The sequence below is a fragment of the Mesoplodon mirus genome (genome assembly GCF_964341445.2).
Source record: "Mesoplodon mirus genome assembly, chromosome: 3".
Taxonomy (NCBI): Eukaryota; Metazoa; Chordata; class Mammalia; order Artiodactyla; family Ziphiidae; genus Mesoplodon; species Mesoplodon mirus.
In genome coordinates this window covers 151344889-151364732 of record NC_138978.1, presented here as the reverse complement: position 1 = coordinate 151364732, position 19844 = coordinate 151344889, and the positions used below count along the sequence as shown (strand labels likewise).

The 19844-nt window shown below is 41.0% G+C and overlaps 1 protein-coding gene across 3 annotated transcripts in view; it reads right to left on the bottom strand.

Annotated features, from left to right (window-relative positions):
- Positions 1-19844, bottom strand: part of DSTYK (dual serine/threonine and tyrosine protein kinase) — a 56547-nt gene that overhangs the window by 15467 nt on the left and 21236 nt on the right. For all 3 annotated transcript variants that reach the window (XM_082614216.1, XM_082614217.1, XM_082614218.1), the window contains exons 2-3: positions 17229-17617; positions 2678-3347 (exon numbers count right to left, since the gene is read on the bottom strand). In XM_082614216.1, the coding sequence (XP_082470342.1) occupies positions 2678-3347; positions 17229-17617 (1059 nt within the window). The remainder of the gene's footprint in view (positions 1-2677; positions 3348-17228; positions 17618-19844) is intronic.

Genomic DNA, 19844 nt, shown 5'->3' with positions numbered 1-19844 from the left:
AGAACATATAGAGGAAAACTAGATGACTAGGAGACAGTATCTTTTTATCTTTGAGTAAAGTACCATGGTTATAGGTACTATCTGTTCAAAAAATAAATAATTTATAAAGTATGTATGTCATGATACCTAGGGTGCATGCATTACCTTTATTTTAAAACAAACAAAAATCAGTAATAAAAATCTGGCTCCATAGGATATGTGGCAGCTCTCTTCTAAATCTACTTATCATTGCCTCAAGGATACCCAGAATGTATCAGAACAAGGTAAGAAGCAGCACGTAAGTCCTGTCTAAGATGTAGCCAACTAGGTAAGTAGAACCACAAGTCCACGATGTAGTTAACAGAGCCAGACATTTGATGTACTTGTTCCCAGTTACTCCACATCTGAGCTAACCACTGTGCCCCAGGTACCAAACATGGTATACCTGGTACATGATAGACAATTAAATGTTTCATTGACTGCTCAGCCTACCTGCCCTGACAACCCTTTATCATGGCTACTCTGATGCTGGCATTGATGCTCCAGTGTCTTTTATTCAGGCACTGAATTAAATTAAACATTCAGAAGATTTCCTAGGATTTCCACTGCAAGTGAGCACTTCTCAGCAACTCCTCCCTACAATGGGAATTCGCCAAAGAGGTATCTTTGTTCATCTTTAGAAAGACCTATAAGAAATCAAGCATGCTATGCTTGCTAAAGTATATTTCCTTTGTATCTATAAGTGTGACAAACATATACCATCACTTACACACTCATTCATTCTCCAAAGATATACCTTACACAGACTCTGTTATTTGCTGCAAGGGATATAGTGATGAATAAAGACCCAGATCCTGTTCTTCATTTCTAGGATTTTAGAAAATAGAGGAACATAAATAACTATAATAATAAGATAAAAAGTGAAATACACCAGAAATTTCAGTTCCAGATGAAATTCTATGGGAGTTCAGATGAACTGCAGTCATTATTAGCTAAGAAAATTAAAGACAACTTCATGAAAAATGTTATTTGGAAGACGCCTTGAAGGGTAGGTAGGATTTGAAAATTCACAAATAAAAGACATTCAGGTTTAGGGCAGGGCATAAGCAAAAAAAAAAAAGTAAAGGAAGCATACAGAGGACAGGAAGCAGTTGAGACCAACCAAAAAAGAAATTACAGGAAGGTGCATAGTGGGAAATAAGACTGAGAAAGTTGGAAAGGGTTAGGCTTTGGAAGATCTTGAATACTAGGCTAAGGAGTCTTAACTCAGTCTGTAGAAAGAGAGCCAATAAAGATGAACTGGAGAAAGGAGAGAAAGATGTCAGTGAGATCAGTCAGGTAACAATAGTTCAGTTAGACTAAAGAGGAAGGAATAGAGAAGCAAATGTATGTATGAAATAGGGAAGAAGACTCAGCAGGACTTGGCGACTGACTGGATACGGGGACAAGAGAAAGAAAACAGTTAAAGACCATGCTGAGGTTTTTGTTTAAGACTATTTTTTTTACTTTAAAAATTTATTTTTATTTTTATTTTTTTTATTTGGCCGAGCCACGCAGCACGTGGGATCTTAGCTCCCCGACCAGGGATCAAACCCGTGCCCCCTGCATTGGAAGCGCAGAGTCTTAACCACTGGACCACCAGGGAAGTCTCCATGCTGAGGTTTTGAAGCTGGTTCCCAGGAAGATGGTAGCATCGGTAACTGGGAACAGATTAAGAAGCAGTAAAGCATGGAAATTAAGAGTATGGGCTCAGGAATCAGACCGTCTAGATTCAAATTCTGCCTCTACTATTTAGTAGCTGTGTGACCTTGAGCAAACTACTTAACCTGTCTGAGCCTGAGTTTCCTCATCTAGAAAATGGCAATAAGCAGAATCCACCTAGGGAGGTTGTTTTAGAAAAAAACAAAAACAAAAAACTGATGGTCATCAGGTCCCATGTCAGAAATGCTGATTAGTAGGTCTGGAGTGGTCTTTAATGGTCTCAAGCATCTACATTTTCAAAAAGCCTCCCAGGTTATTTGGATGCATAGCCATGACTGAGAACCTAAAGGGTAACTTGCAAACCATGTACTTTAATTAATAGGTAGTAGAGCTAATGTTCATGCAGAAATCAGTGTACTAAGTCAGTAGCATCTAAACCTCAGACACCAAAAGACCAGACTAAGCACTTGGCCCAGTTTTGTTAACGGTCATTCATGAAGAATGGGAATGCCAGAAAAGCTAAAACCGCTACTTTGGGAAATCCTTCTGAGTTAGGTCTCAGGAGCAGCCTGAAAAGAAAATGAGACCATGACACACAAAAAAGAGCCAACAAAGAAGCATGGGCCATGCCAAAGGAGCCAGGGTTAAAGCATGACTTAGTGACATTCTTCAAGCAGCTCTTCTCCAGTTTTATCAAGGCCAAGGGGATACAGATATAAACTGGAGACTAAAGAGCACTACTGGGATGAATTTACCAAAAGCTGGACTAACAGTCTTAGGAAGGAATGATGGTGGCATCTTCCAGGAAGGTCTCTCAGAACAAGAGAGGCCACCTTGGCTAAATGATTTAAGGTGGGCTCCTGCTAATGACGGTGGGGGTAGGTGAGATGATCTTGAGGTTCCTTTGGGCTTCAGAATTAATGTCCTCAACTTCCAGCTGGAAGAGAGTTAGAGGATGCTGTAGTCCCCGCACCCTACCAAGTTCTCTAGGACCTACCTTTAAACTCCATGCTGGCAGCATCATCCAGAAGTTCCTCCTTCATGGTGTTCAGCGTCTCAACGATCATGTCCTTCATTTCCTCCTGCTTTCGGTTGGCAATATTCATCAGTGATTCGTACAACTCATTCTCCTTTTTTCGTGTATATTCTAGACGTTTGGGAGTAATCTGCAGGTCCCGCTGCATGTCAAAGGCCTGGTTAATAAAGATGTCGAGGCAGCGGCAGTGCACCAGGTTCAGGGCCTTGGCTGCGTCCACCAGGTGAGTCTGTAGCACCTGGTGAGAAAATGTGTTCAAGTGTCTCAGCTTCTCACTTTGCTCCACCAACATGCTCTGAGCTTTGGTGTCCTGGCTGGGGGTCCCACAGTTACAGTGACTGCTGCTCAGATAGCCCAGGTCAGTTAGCTGGCGATGGAGTGGTGATCTTTCATTCTCCATTCTTCTGGTGGAGGAGCTGATTATCTCCGAGCCCAGCTTTGGAACTTTGAAAAAGAATACAGGAAAGGAGAAATACTTTCGGATTTCCTGAAGCTCTTGCTCATCCCTTTCAGAGAGTTCATCTTTGTGGACTGCATAGGTTATCACAGGCAAGAAATCATTCACCAAGTCACCCAGAACATCCACTGTGGGCCGGAGGCCTTGGCACGGTGCTACCACAATGTCCACTTCCTAGAAGGGGAAGGGGGTCATATCAGCACTTCAGGGTCAGAACCAATCCTTGCCTCCCCAAAGTCCCACACTGAGACCAAAATCCAGATCTATGATGGGGCAACTGAACTTTGGTATGCCCCAATCATTTGTCCACCTCCTTCCTCGGTTACCAGCACTCCCTGGTGCAGCCTATGCAGGCAGGCACTCGTCTAGAGAGAGTGAAAAAACAAATAAGTAGAAAGGATGGCAGTCCTTTTAGCCATTTTATTTTATTTATTTATTTTCTTTTAGCCATTTTAGATAAAAAAGAATATTTAGGGCTTCCCTGGTGGTGCAGTGGTTGAGAGTCCGCCTGCCAATGCAGGGGACATCGGTTCGTGCCCTGGTCTGGGAAGATCCCACATGCCGCGGAGCAGCTGGGCCCGTGAGCCATGGTTGCTGAGCCTGCGCGTCCAGAGCCTGTGCTCCGCAACGGGAGAGGCCACAACCGGGAAAGGCCCGCGTACCGCAAAAAAAAAAAAAAAAAAAAAAGAATATTTAGTCCCTTTTGTTGCTTTGGAAACTCCCATTAATTCCCTCTGATGAAGAAATAAGACAAATAGTAGATGAAGAAAGAACTCTTAACAGATTGGGAGTGAATCTGCCTAGAACATTCCTCCCCCTCTTTCTAACCTAACTCATCCCTATCTTTCTAACAGGGCTAATTCCTAAGGTCCTTTAAATTTCAATGTATACATCATGTCATACTCCTCGGGAGTCTTTCCTATTACACAATCCCAAGCACTCTCTACTTCTCCTTAATGTTCAACACATTTATAATTTATTTATTTAAAACCTAATTTTTTCCCATTAGCCTATAAACTCTTTGAGGACAGGGACCATGTCTATCTTGTTCACTTCTATAACTCCAGTGCCTAGTACAGAGTAAGTCCTTAACTCTGTTGAATCAATCAATCAAGCAGCAAACTAAAGGCTAGATCTGCCAAACATTACCGTCCTATTCTAGGAGTTGGCAGGCATCCCAAAGTCTTAGCCACCTAAGTCTTTACCACCTAAGTAATACCTTTATGCTCATGTTCACTTGGTCTGGCAGAGATTAAGATTTGCCTATCCAATATTTAACCTCTGCATTATTGGGAAGGCAATGTCTTTTATAGACAGGGGTGGCCAATAATAGGTGGGGCAACAGGAAAGCTCTTTAAAGGGTTGATTCTACTAGTAAGTACACCCTTTGGACTTGCCCTTCTTGCTTGGAGCACAGATGTGACAGACAGAGCAGCAGTGATCATCCTGCAGTCCTTGGGCAAACGTGAGAGTAGAAGCCAGCCCTGAGGATGATGAAGCAAAAAGAAATAGGGGAGGGGGCTTCCCTGGTGGCGCAGTGGTTGGGAGTCCGCCTGCCGATGCAGGGGACACGGGTTCGTGCCCCGGTCCGGGAAGATCCCACATGCCGCGGAGTGGCTAGGCCTGTGAGCCATGGCCGCTGAGCCTGGGCGTCCGGAGCCTGCGCGTCCGGAGCCTGTGCTCCACAACGGGAGAGGCCGCAACAGTGAGAGGCCCACGTACCGCAAAAAACAAACAAACAAAAAAAAACCACACACACACACACAAAAAAAGAAATAGGGGGACTTATCTGTGGCGCAGTGGTTGGGAATCTGCCTGCCAATGCAGGGTACATGGGTTCAAGCCCTGGTCCAGGAAGATCCCACATGCCGCAGAGCAACTAAGCCCATGCACCACAACTACCGAGCCTGCGCTCTAGAGCCCACGAGCCACAAATACTGAGCCCGCGTGCCACAGCTACTGAGGTCTGCGCGCCTAGAGCCTGTGCTCCGCAACAAGAAAGGCCACTGCAATGAGAGGCCCATGCACCACAACGAGGAGTGGTCCCCGCTAGCCGCAACTGGGGAAAGCCTGCGTGCAGCAACGAGGACCCAATGCGGCCAAAATAAATAAATAAATAAATAAATAAATTTTTTTTAAAAAGAAAGAAATAGGGAGCTTGGATCTCTGATGACTACAGAGCTGCCACACCAGCCCTCAACTACCTAGCTTTAGACTTCTTTTATGTGAGGGAAAAAAAGTAACCTTAATCAAGCCCCTACTTTTCTGATTGGTACATACGATGAATCCAATCATAACTGATAAACCCAACGCCTAAAGTGGGTGTCAAGAATGATCTTTGGTTTAGAAACAACTTTCCACAGGTCCTTTCCCTAGCTAGTAGTTTCTTTTTATTGTTCTACTTCTTTCCTAAGGATCTTGAAGCACTTAAGAGCACGTATTTCCATCCATGCATAGGTTCCTCCAAATCTCTGAAATTGCCTACTTTGCCTGGCACTCCAGACATAAGTTTTGACCTGGAGACTTGTGCCTATATCACCATTGCAGGCACACCAACTCCAAAGTCTGCAGACTCAAAATCAATCCTCTGCAGAATTCTAGTACATTTTAAAGAGTTATGAAAGAACTCAACACAAATCTGCTCAAGTCTGTGTCCTTAACAGTTATCAGATGTTGCAAATTTACTTTATTTGAAATCTAAGCTATGCAATTTGTTTATTTTCTTTCAGACTAATACTCTGTTTTTATTCCTTTTTTGAGCAATAGGTATTATTGATGAAAGATTTTTAAAAATCAAAACCTGGGATCTTTTCCTTTCTGATCTCCTCCAGATAAGGAAGAAAGGGCTGGGAAATGCCAGCCTATTGTTTCTTATAGTGTGTGTGTGTGTGTGTGTGTGTTGTTTCTTGTAGTGTGTGTGTGTGTGTGTGTGTGTGTGTGTGTGTTGAAGGACAGAGAGACAGAGAGAGAGAGCGCTCTCCTATTTCCAGCAAAGCACAAAGGTCTCACCTTCTTCCTCAACAAAGAACTCATAAATTTTATTCTCAGGTAGGTCACAGAACTTTCATTTGGCTGGCCACTTTGAACTCCCTAAAGCTAAAAGTGCTTTTACCATCTCAGCATTTGTAATTTGAGCAAACACTGTATAAATCCATGTGCTTTCTACCCAAGCCTAGGCCAAGAAGAAATCTGCTGTTTCATGTGTGCCTCGAATTGCATGGAATGTTTTCTGATTGGAAGACTAGTGTGACACTCACCCTGCTATTCAAAACAAGCCCCTTCACTACACTGAGTCACACTGCTGGAGTATCAGTCACTTCATGAGGCACATTCAAAAAGTGGGTAAGAACTTTTAGGGTTTAGAGTACCACATGCAATTGCCTAAATGCCCAAACTTTAATTACATATAATAATTAGATAGGCTAGAAGAGAATCCCAAGAACTGAAAATTTATAACAAGATAATTATAGATGACAGTGGTTTTTTAAAAATATTTTTTAAATTGCTTGTCTTAAGTATATATCTTTTTAAAGGTATAAATCAATCAGACTTATTGTAGAAATATTAAGGGAAGAAAGCCTAAATATTCAAAACCAAAGTTAAGTGTTGCTTAGAAAGTTTTCAGGAAGAATTTTGTTGGCTTGTTTATTTGATGGATTTTTAAAAAATTCTAAAATAAACTTCCAGGTTTTCCTCAAAGGACCATTTTGTGTGTGTAACACAACCATCAGCCAAAGCTGCCAAGTCCATTTGTAGAACCAATATCCTTTGTAAGGGACAGTTGACTTTATTTGCTCATAGTTGCAAATTCATTTTTTAAAAAATAGATTCAGTGGATAAAGAAGATATGGCATATATGTATATATATATATATATATATATACACACACACACACACAGTGGAATACTACTCAGCCATAAAAAGAATAAAATTTGGCTGTTTGCAGTAACATGGATGGACTTGGAGAGCATTATGCTAAGTGAAATTAATCAGAGAAAGACAAATACTGTATGATATCACTTACATGTGCTATCTAAAAAATAAAACAAACTAGTGACTATAACAAAAAAGAAACAGACTCACAGATACAGAGAACAAACTAGTGGTTACCAGTGGGGAAAGGGAAGGAGCGAGGGGCAAGATAGGGGTTATGAGGTACAAACTACTATGTATAAAATAAATAAGCTACATGGATATATTGTACAATACAGGGAATATAGCCCATATTTTATAATAACTATAAAGGAATATAACCTTTAAAAATTATGAATTACTATGTTTTACACCTGTAACATATAATATTATATATCAACTATACTTCAATTTTTTAAAATTCCCCCAAAATGAATTCTGATGGTAGGTACTACCTGGTACATTGGCACCTTGAAAGAAGTTGACTACTCCTAAATACATCTTGTACTAAACAAAAATGGATAGAAAACAAGTACCATGCTCTCTCTTCTCCGTTCCCCAGTTAATTAACTTGTGCAGTCGGTCTCACTGTTCTGACTATCAAGACTGTTGGAAGACAGGCAAAAAGAGCTGCTGGCTGAGACCCTGGCAGCAGCACAAGTTAGACTGGAATGTGATATGTGCTTCTGCAATACTCACAGCAAAGGGATGACTCATGCCTGACGGTTATAAACAAAAAGGGAAGCCATCACTGTCTCCTGGAGACCGGGAGTGAAAACAATTCACAGAGAGGATGAGCCCTGTTCTGGGTCCTATTATGGCCACCTGAGAGGGAAGACTGACCTAAAACTGTTTCATGGAAGGCTGTATTCCTTCCTGGCACTTAGAACAGTGTCTGGCACTTAATGAGCATCCAATAAATAAATGTGCAGTTGGACTTCCCTGGTGGTCCAGTGGTTAAGACTCTGTGCTTCCACTGCAGGGCGTGTGGGTTCGATCCCTGGTCGGGGAACTAAGATCCCACCTGCTGCTTGGCATGACCAAAAAAATAGTAACAGTAAATAAATAAATAAATGTGCAATTACTGGATGAATAAATGATGCCTTTACTACTTGCTCAAAACCACTTTCAATCATCCTATATAAAATTTTCTATTTTTAACCCATATCCACACATTTATCTGGAACTGCTATTTGCATCTACTCCAAGAATGAAGCAGTGAGTAAACATTTGGCTCCTAACTCAATCAAGGAAGAAGAATTCCAGGGAATCATGAGAGTACACCATAATTCCCATTTTGAGTCACAGCAAATTCCTAAAGAGATTTCTCTTTTAGAATACATCTGCACAAATCTGTCGAATCTACATAAGTTGATACATTACCATCAATTTTCTTGGCAAGATTAAGAGAATGTAATAGAAAGGAGATTGCTACTCTGTTTCTGCAGTATGCGGGCCTCCCACTGTTGTGGCCTCTCCCGTTGCGAAGCACAGGCTCCGGACACGCAGGCTCAGTGGCCATGGCTCACGGGCCCAGCCGCTCTGCAGCATGTGGGATCTTCCCGGACCGGGGCACGAACCCGTGTCCCCTGCATCGGCAAGCGGACTCTCAACCACTGCGCCACCAGGGAAGCCCTCTGGTTTTGTTTTTTATGTAAAAGCTTTTTATGTAAAATGACACTACCTTAAGTGCCAAGAAGAAATGGCTCAATCACTGAAGCCTGACCACTTCCTAAGAATATTGGCTCTTACTGGTGAGGACTCCTTACTCTATGGCTCATGGCATGTTACTGAAACTCAGTGATAGCTAAGGATGATTATCTTAACTGATGGTTCAAACAGAAGATGATCACGTACTCAGGTAGGTCATAAATATCTTTGTTTTCCCTATAGTTCTGAAGCCTCATTACATCACACAGAAGAGAAGTACATAACTATATAAGAGTCCTGCCCTTGCCCAGCAACTGACACAGTCTCGACTCCAATCCCTGTCTCTGTATTCTACCTATCGTCACTATCAATTCTCCTCCCATGCCCACTCTCACAGGGCAATGGGAGGTTTTTCCCATCTGTTTTTACACAGGATTGATTTTTCCTCATTTTTATACAGTTCCCTGAATTATCACTCTTAAATGTCAATTACATATTAAGGCAAATACCTCCCTCTTCTTGTTACATTGTAGAAAATCCCTTTACTCTTGGTACAAACACTCTCCATTGGGGAGCTGCGACTGACTGAGCTGCTTTCTAGAATATAACAGGCCACAAGCAGCTGTGTCAACCCAGAGCTTTACCCCAGCAGTCAGCATAGAACACATACAAGCTCATCTCCCTACCTAGTAAAAAGTAGGGAGTGGTAACTCAGAGGCCATAACAAGACTTGGGAAAAACCATAATCCCAACCAAAGCCCTGAACTAGCCACAGAAAGCATGAGACCATCATGCTAAAAGTGGAAATATGTTTACAATCCCAAACATCCCAAAGTAAAGGCTTTAGGTCTGTGTCTCAACTCATAAGCATGAAGCCCTTAAGGATCAGAACTATCTGATTTCATACTGTGATGAATGAGATAACAGACAAATTGACAACAATATACTGAATAGCCTCTGTGTGGTCTATTGGCTTGGCCAAAAAGTTCGTTCGGTGACGGAATACATTGTTTAATAAAATTCTTGGTGAAAATGAAAAACGTGTCTTTTGTTTTTACTTAAAACCAAATGAACTTTTTGGACAACTCAATACCTTGTGGATATTCAAACATCCAGGTACCCACATATACAGATAAAAGTAGGAAAGTGAAGCTTTATTCTCTTATCACTTACTAGACCCATCAAGAGACCACAGTAGAATGGAGAAGAAGGAAGAAGGGGAAACTTTACCTTTTAACTTTATAACTTTAACTTTTGTATTTTTTACCTTTTTATAACATCTCTCGTTTTATTACAAAAGTATTTCATAATAATTATGAAGAACTTTGCTTCTAACTAGAGCAGAATAACTCTAAGCTGGAACCAGAAGGACTTAAGTTTGACAAAAGGAAGGAGTTCCACCGTGGATGGCTGTCAGGGAAGGGACAGGTGACTGAGAGAATAGGAAATCCTCTTCTCAAGGACACTAATTAATTCATTCAAAGAGAGACTTGCTAAGTGCCTGACACTGTTCTAGATGCTTTACACTTAGTCTCTTATTTAAGCCTCACACCAGTCCTAAAAGATACAGATTACTACTTCTATTTTACAAATGGGGGACACCCCAGCACCACAGTCACACAGTTAGTTAAGTAACCAAGCCAGGATGTAAGTCCAGGCCCACCTAACTACAAAGACGGTGTTTAGGGCTTCCCTGGTGGCGCAGTGGTTGACAGTCCGCCTGCCGATGCAGGGGACATGGGTTCGTGCCCCGGTCCAGGAAGATCCCACATGCCGTGGAGCAGCTGGGCCCGTGAGCCATGGCTGCTGAGCCTGCGCGTCTGGAGCCTGTGCTCCGCAACGGGAGAGGCCACAACAGTGAGAGGCCCGTGTACCGCAAAAAAAAAAAAAAAAGACGGTGTTTAAACAGTAACTGAAGGTCCACTGTGTCAGGAACTGTCTGGGCTGGTGTTAGGAAAGTTCTGAAAGAAGAATAAAGGATGGACAAGATGATTTCAGGGACCCTAACAGTCCTACTGTCTATGTTAAAAAGTATACGCTGGCTATAAGTAAAAGCCTTGCTCTGCTATGAAACAATGCTGCAAAAGAAGTCGAAAAGAGAATATTTTTAATTGCCCGAATAACAGAATTTCTGCCTGCTGACAGTACTTTCAACCTCTGCATCTCTGAATCAGGGAGGATTCCCTACCGCCACCATCCATTACCGAAAGGGAAACACAAACAGATCTTTGAGACAGTGAAAATAGAAAGAGATGCCATTTGGTGCAGGAAAGAGGTAGATAGGATCCTTAAAAAAGGGAGAAAACAAAAGAGGAAGATTAAGACCATAATCTCTTGCCAGATTTTCCCCCAAAGAGCTAATCTTAGAAGGCCAAAAATGAATCAGTGGTGGTGAATTGAGAAAATATAGCCTCAGCTTTAAGCTGTTCTTTTTAAGAGGGATCAAGGCTACTATAGTGAGCATAGGGATTTTAAAAAGAATCTTACCTCTAAACCACATATATCCTTAATAGGTAAAATTAACCTATTAAAAGCATTACCAGGTTTCTTGGCAAAGAGCAATGTATTGGTTATATTTCACTATGTATGTTAGTGTGTGTTAGGGGAAAGGCAAGAGTGATGTTGAATTCAAAGAACATAGAATTACTGCCTAGAAGGAACTTATAATTTAGCATTTGCCTGAACTTCCCATATCCTTTTTTAACACATCACTTTAGTTCCCCTTTCTTTTTGCCCCATAAAATCAGGGTTTCTTTAATTATGTTTCTAGAATAGCATTATTTCTCTTATACATATTACCCCAACTTTGTTTCTTTTCCCTTAGAAACGGCCATCTTTAACCTAATTCCATATACTCTCTCCTCCCAAAAGTATCTGCTTACCTTGAAGATAGTCACCCAAGCTTCTTTCCAACTTTTTACCAGTCAACTGTTATCTTTCAATCTAAATACACTAAAGAGAAGACATGGTATCTAACTAAAAGTAAGCAACACATAAATTTAGTTTCATAAGGTACCAAAACAAATACCAAAAACTAGACAAAAATTGAGAGAAGCTAGTTTTCTAGCAACAAACAATGTTTAGTAAATTTGGGGGTTAAAATTTTGCATAAATTTGTGATTTTTAGTAAGATACTTTGATTTGGGATTATGAAAGTATTAACTGCTGATAAATTAAAACTAACAGTGTCTGTATGGATCAACAGAATAGAAAGCCCAGAAATAAACCCACACACCTATGGGCAATTAGTTTCCGACAAAGGAGGCAAGAGTATACAATGGAGAAAAGACAGTCTCTTCAGCAAGTAGTGTTGGGAAAGCTGGTAGGTCAGTCGCCCAAGGCAATAGAAATAAAAGCAAAAATAAACAAATGGGACCTAATCAAACTTATAAGATTTTGCACAGCAAAGGAAAGGATAAAGAAAACGAAAAGACAACCTACAGCCTGAGAGAAAATATTTGCAAATGATGTGACTGACAAGGGCTTAATTTCCAAAATATACAGCTTGTATAGCTCAATAACAAAAAAACAAACAACCCAATCAAAAAATGGGCAGAAAATCTAAATAGATATTTTTCCAAAGAAGACATACAGATGGCCAATAGGCACATGAAAAGATGCTCAACATCACTAATTATTAGAGAAATGCAAATCAAAACTATAAGGAGGCGACAGAGGAATGGATAAAGAAGATATGGTACATATATATAATGGAATATTACTCGGCCATAAAAGAGAACAAAATAATGCCATTTGCAGCAACATGGATGGTCCTAGAGATTGTCATACTGAGTGAAGTAAGTCAGACAGAGAAAGACAAATATCATATGATATCACTTATATGTGGAATCTAAAAAAATGGTACAATTAAACTTATTTACAAAACAGAAATAGAGTCACAGATATAGAAAACAAACTTATAGTTACCAGCGGGGGGAATAGGGAGGAGAGATAAATTGGGAGACTGGGATTGACATATATACACTACTATATGTAAAATAGATAACTAATAAGGACCTACTGTATAGCACAGGGAACTCTACTCATTACTCTGTAATGACCTATATGGGAAAAGAATCTAAAAAAGAGTGGAGATATATATGTATAACTGATTCACTTTGCTGTACACCTGAAAGTAATACAACATTGTAAATCAACTATATTCCAATAAAAATTTTTAAAAATAAGTGAATAAAATAGATAACAACAGCAAAACAAAACTGTAATGAGGTACCACCTCATACCAGTCAGAATGGCCATCATTAAAAAGTCTACAAATAACAAATGCTGGAGAGAGTGTGGAAAAAAGAGAACCCTCCTACACTGTTGGTGGGAATGTAAATTAGTACAGCCACTATGGAGAACAGTATGGAAGTTCCTTAAAAAACTAAAAAGAGAGTTGCCATATGATCCAGCAATCCCACTCCTGGGCATATATCCAAAGAAAACTATAATTTGAAAAGATACATGCACCCTAATGTTCATAGCAGCACTATTTACAATAGCTAAGACATGGAAGCAACCTAAGTGTCCATGGACAGATGGATAGATAAAGAAGATGTGGTATATATACACAATGGACTACTACTCAGCCATAAAAAAAGAACTAAATAATGCCATTTGCAGCAACATAGATGGACCTAGAGATTATCATACTAAGTGAAGTAAGTTAGAAAGATAAATACCATATGATATCACTTACATATGGAATCTAAAATATGACACAGATGAACTTATTTATGAAATATAAACAGACTCACAGACAAAGAAAACAAACTTCTGGTCACCAAGGGGGAAAGAGGGTGGGGGAGGGATTAGGAGTTTGGGATTAGCAGATACAAACAACTATATATAACACAGATAAATAACAAGCTCCTACTGTATAGCACAGAGAACTATATTCAATATCCTGTAGTAAACCATAATGGAAAAGAATTTGAAAAAATATACATATATAACTGAATCACTTTGCTGTACAATACTGTAAATAACTAAAAAATTATAAATCAAATTAAAAACTTTTAATTTTTAAAAATTAAAAAATAAAAATATCAATGTCTGTATGAAATTACAAACAGATTATTTCCATTGATGGCTACTGACTGAGGGTTATAAAGAGAAAATTTTACTACTCCAAATGGTTAAGAGTTCAAAGTAGTAAAAAAAATAAAAGTTTATTTGCAAGTCATTAGACCTTTCCTGGAAACATTAGTCTACTTTAGTTCCCTGAAATACACCCTACCAGACATTACCATGAGCCAGTAACCATGACAGTGTGTGGCAGCCTGGCTGCCAGGTGACATGTACATTTGTCCAAAGGGCCAGAAAACACCTGGTACGGATAAACAGGCTATTGATTAGAGCAGAAAACTGAGAGCTATGAAACTGCCACAGAAAATGAAATGCCACTGCTAGGCTGCAGGAATCCCATCTTAGGCTGAGGAAGTTTAATCATCTCTGCTTCTTTTTATTCCTTTTCTTATACGTGTTCACAGGGAAAAACATATACACACTCACACATCAGATTGAGGCAACTCTAAGGCAGACAGCTGTGTTCCACTGGACTTGTAAAAGGAACAAAAAAGAAAAGGAGGTGATGTATGTACCAGAAAGGGGGTGAAGGTTAGGAAGGGGAAGTATGTAAATGAAGACAGAACTAGCAAATATGGTGAATGGTAAAATGTGTTGCCAGCTGGAAGATGACTATGTTTTAACACTAAATGAGGTTTCAGAAACTAACAGCTTGATAGTATTCCTCTATTATTGAATTATGAACTGAGAATCTCAGGGGACCCAGAGCTAAAAAGCTGGGAATACTGTGGTATTCCATGTGGGTACCACGTGAGTTGGCCTATTCCAGAACAAACTGAAAATGGCTAATTTATGAGGCCTTTAAAGTAACGTATTAGAAGAATGACCATTGTATAAGTATTAGAAGAATGACCATTGCATAAGAGGGTAAGGGGAAATTCTGTTTTAATAATTTGACAGTTAAAAATGAACATCTCACTTCCCCTATTTCAATCTTGGTTTCCTTTAGCTAAATGTTTCCTTTCTTTACCACTCCCTTTACAAACCAAATGGAAGGGCTGTTTAGAGCTAACTCCCTGGCCACAACCCTGGCTGTTTAGAGCTAATATAACTGGGGCTAAAAAAAAAAGATCTTTCTCACTGGCACAAAGAATCTTCAAGGTAGTTAGGAAATGCTCCCAGCAGTAAGCTGAGCATCCCTGATACACTAAATGGAGACAGGAGTCTGACTATAGTGACTGAGCACGGCCTGAGGACCCCAAAGGCTGCTAAGGCCCCTCTGAGGCTCAGCATCAAGGGATTCTAAAGTTAGAAATGCTGTTTCCACATCAAAACCACTGGAGTATAAAGCAGATCCGGAGAAACACTGGCTAAGGAAGCCTCACAAACCACATGAAACAGAACAATGAGAGGCTGGAGAATTCCACAAGAAAAGAGAAGAATATTTCTCAAGAAAGAGAATATATATTTCAACTGTGCAGAGAGAAAGTTAATTAGGTATCTCAACTTCCCTCCCAGCCAAGTAGGCTCCTTAACTGTTAACTCAGTTTGAGTGCTTACTACATATACCTGGAGCAGCGATGGGAACTCTCACCAGTAAGATACGTGCTCAGGTATGCACTTGGGAAATGGCTCTCACTTTCTTTTCTGTGACTTTATTTTATCGCCTCAATTCATGGGACAAAAGTAAATGAGCATTAAAAATTAAAACCAATAAAATGAAGGGACACAGAAAAATCAATCAGATAAGGTGCCTGTCCTGCAGATGGCTTTGTTCACATTCCAAGACTCTTTACAAAAGGCAAGAACAGGAAAAATCACCACCCAACCAACAGCAGTCGTTTCAGCTATTTAACAGTGTTTTTTAAGTTGCAGGTCACAATACATTAAGTCAGATGATCAATTCAGTGGGCTGCTACCATCACTTTTTTTAAAAAGGAAGTCAAATAGAATAGAGAAGAAAATATCAGTGTGTTTTGCAAGAAGTAAAAGAATTGTCTCATGAAACTTTATTTCAAATGTATGCGTGTATATATGTACTGGGTCCTGATAATAAAATGTTATTTCTTAGAGTGAATTAAAATCTAAAAAAGTTTGAAAACCACCAAGCTATTGGAAACTGAAAGAACTAGACCAGAGCAGAATACTATAGAGATTGTGTATGGATCAAATACTTATGAATTGTGAAGAAGTTTGTGGGTCAACTGAGCAGGCTCAGTCAATAAACAAAGATCACTGTCAGAGCTACTGTCAGAGTTATCCAAGAACTCTAACATCGTCCTGGAGCTAAGCAGTACACGCTCCCAGTCTGAACACAGAGGAAAGCCACCACTGAAACTGAGCTGAGAGGAAATGCTGGCTGGTATACGTAGCCCCCTCCACATTTGTCAAGATAAAAGAAATCTGGACTCTGGAAGGAAATGAGATGACAGTTTCTACTTCTAGAGGATCATAGGCCGAGGCCACAACCAAAGGACTCACTCACTGGCTGAGAGATCAAGCCTTCTAGAACAGGGGTAGGTGAAGAGAAGAAGAAACCGTTCTCCTAGTCCTGCCAAACCAGCCCTTCCTTCCTGGCACAGCTAACCAAGGTGATGGACGCTCTGTTTTGAGCACGTCTGCATTCTTTTATTCCTACCAGCTCCTGATCCCTGACATAGTCACCTTCCCTGCCCATCTCCCCCCTATTCTCTTGACCCCCAACATAGTCACATCCTCTGCTCATCCCCATTTGGCCTAATCAAATAGCCCAGTCCTAGCTATACAGTAGCAAGGGAAGCCCTGCACAAGAGACGAGTCCTTCCTAAATGGAGATCTGAATACCAGATAGACAATATGATCTTTTAGGAGATGCCGCAAGACCTGTGTTCTGTTTGGGAGTTGGAAGAATATCTTTGAGAAAAGCAAAGATATTCTTCAGATGACGGGATCTCCATATCTCCTTACATTGAGCCAGACCTGTCCTCAAGTTCTGAAGTCCCTTAGAAAGTAGGAGACATGATCTGCCTCACTTAGTAAATAATGGCAGGTCTAAGGAAAACTTCAAAAGTTCTTCACTTGTTCTCAACTCAAATAAGAACATTAATCATCTTATTTGCACCTTTCAGAAAGGGATGGCTAGAGACAATTCTAGCAACACCTTCCTGCTAAGAAATGAAAAAAGGATTTCTAACCCTGATCCTAATTCTGTCAAAGCACAGTTGAGATGCAAGTAACACACTCCTTCCATTTTAGACAGGGATGAAGCAAATCGCCCAGGGCCTTGCAGCATGGCAGTAGAGGCAGCGATGGGTACTGCTACAGCCTTGTCTGGTTTTCAACTTCCTAGATCATGTTCCTTGGATTCTATCAGCTGATGCTCAGAGCCCAGAGTACATATTGCCAAATTACTTTCTGAGAAAGCTCAAATACAAGGAAAGCTGGTATATATCTGTGCAACTATATAAGTATGAGTTTGGTACCTGTAAGAGAGCATGGTGCATCGTCACCTCCAGTTCGGCTAAAACATGGGCAGCATCCTCACTGTCCTCTTGGACCTCCAGGTCCTCCTCAGGGATGGTGTCCCAGTTGCCCTGGTGAGCAACCAGCGTGTGCACTAGTTCATACTGGCCAGGGAGTGCCAGGCTGACCCGAGTCTGAGTCCCATAGGTGAAGCGGAGGCGCCGAAGCTTACAGTTCTCCTCACTGCCCAGCTTGGTGGTGGGAAGCACCTGCACCCCCAAGAGCAGGTTCAACAGCTGGCACTTGACATTACAGTCCTGGCCGAGGATCAAGATGCAGGGGAGGCAGTCCACAATCTGCTGGAGGTACTTCTCTTCCTTAGGTGGGAAGGAAATGCAGCTCAGCTGGCCTGGTTGGGGAAGGGGAGGGTGGAGAAGGAGAAAGGAGTACAGAGAGAAGAGTGAGGAGGGGTAGGGAGAGACTTCCAGGGAGATCCCATTAGGATGTCAGGCTCCTAGAAAAGAAATTTCTAGGAAGCTGTTGGCTGAAGGAGATACCAGGAAAACATCCCAGTCAGAAAAGGTTCCTCAAATATCAAACAGGATTCCCCTCGCTGGCTCATTCCCAGAACAGTTGTTTCTATCCAGAAAGGTGGCAGTGACCTGAGCTACCCTCCCCTCTTGTTTTTCAACCAGTGGAGGGACAGCCTAAGGAGTTTACAAGGACTCAAGTACAAGATGATTAAATTGACAAAGCCAGAAAAGACTACACTAACTGGGATGTGAATCCAAGAACCGAATATATCAAAATGAAAACCTTCCTTGTGACATAAGACCTAATACTTGAACATATAAAGGCCCTTTCAAATGACTCTACCACATGCAGTTTGAGCTTGTTTTCCTCATTTATAACATATTTTATAACTAAACGTATCAGCCAGTCTTTAAATACGCATGTATTGAAATAAAATGTTATTCAAGTGTGCACGAGCTCTAGAACCTCTTCCGGTTCATTTCACTGATGGCTGGTGACAGCATCCCAGCTGCCACATCATCTGTTTCCTTACAACACTGGGCGCTCAAGATCAATATCCCCTAATCAAAGCACATGCTTTCCGTTTGTGGAGGACGAGACCCTGAATACGACAAAGGGAAAGAGCTACCTGTTAGGGTAAAATCCAGGCAAATCTAGGAAGAGATGTGATCCATCTCAGAAATATCCTTTCAGGACACCACACTCATCTAAACAGATCAAATAATACTCAAGAGAAAACAAGGGACTTCCCTGGTGGCACAGTGATTAAGAATCTGCCTGCCAATGCAGGGGACACGGGTTTGAGCCCTGGTCCGGGAAGATCCCACATGCCTCGGAGCAACTAACCCCGTGCGCCACAACTACTGAGCCTGTGCTCTAGAGCCCGTGAGCCACAGCTAGTGAGCCTGCGTGCCACAACTGAAGCCCGCGCTCCGCAACAAGAGAAGCCACCACAATGAGAAGCCCGTGCACCGCAATGAAGAGTAGCCCACGCTAACTGCAGCTAGAGAAAGCCCGTGTGCAGCAACGAAGACCCAATGCAGCCAGAAATAAATAAATGAAAATAAAAAATAAATTAAAAAAAGTTTTTTAAAGAGAGAAAACAAAAGTCTTCCTAAAGTATGAGAACATCTATTTGGGAAAAAGAACCAGAAATTAGTTGACTAGAACTCTCATATTCTGAACTCGATCACTCCCCAGCTTGTTCAGTGCCAGTGCCTGCCCAAGTCTAAGATTCAGGCAACTTTGTGTTTGTCCAGAAAGGCACAGACACACGGTTCTTAGGCTGTTAGAAGTCCAATCTCGGAGCCAAATACATACATCTTAATTGAAATTTAGGGTGGCACCAAGTGAAACAGTATTTGCTTTAGTCACTTAACCATGAGCTATTCATTTTGTTTATGTAATTGAAGAGAGGCCTGATTCATTTAAGAGGTTGTCCTACTTCAGACTCTACCTATCCTTCTTCAAACTCAGTATTTCAAATCCTCAAATATTTTCCTCTCCCACAAATGGTACCACCAAAAGATTTAAGGAAGTTGGCTTTCACCAAGCCCCCTTTATGAATTTCATTAAGCCCTTCCTTTCATGTCGGCCTATAAGTACATCACCTGGCCAGCACATGTAAACCAGTAATACGAGACACTGAAAGAGGAAATCTCTCCTCCTGGGACAGATGAGAAAGCAAAGTGTTAACTGAGTGCCCAATTCTGTGCAAGGTATTTACTAAGCTCGAGAGTAAAACACCAGACAACTGGTCTAATATTTGACCCACTGATACAATCTAAAAGCAAGGGGACACAGCCAATTGCTGTGCGACCACTTAACAAGTAGTGAGTCCTGAGTCCCTTCATATCTTATTGACAACTAAACAACACTTACCACAGTTGTCAGGGAGGAAAAACAATTTTCCTCTACCCTTTTAAGTTTCCTCTGGCTGGGTCTAAGAATTAAATTGACATGAGACAGATTACCAGGAGAAAATGAAATTTAATTAGGTACACACGGGGAATCCGAACATGAGATTCCAAAGACGGGTTAAATGAGATACATATGTCATCCTGGACTAAGGAGAGGGGGTAGGGGGCTGGGTTTTCAAAGGG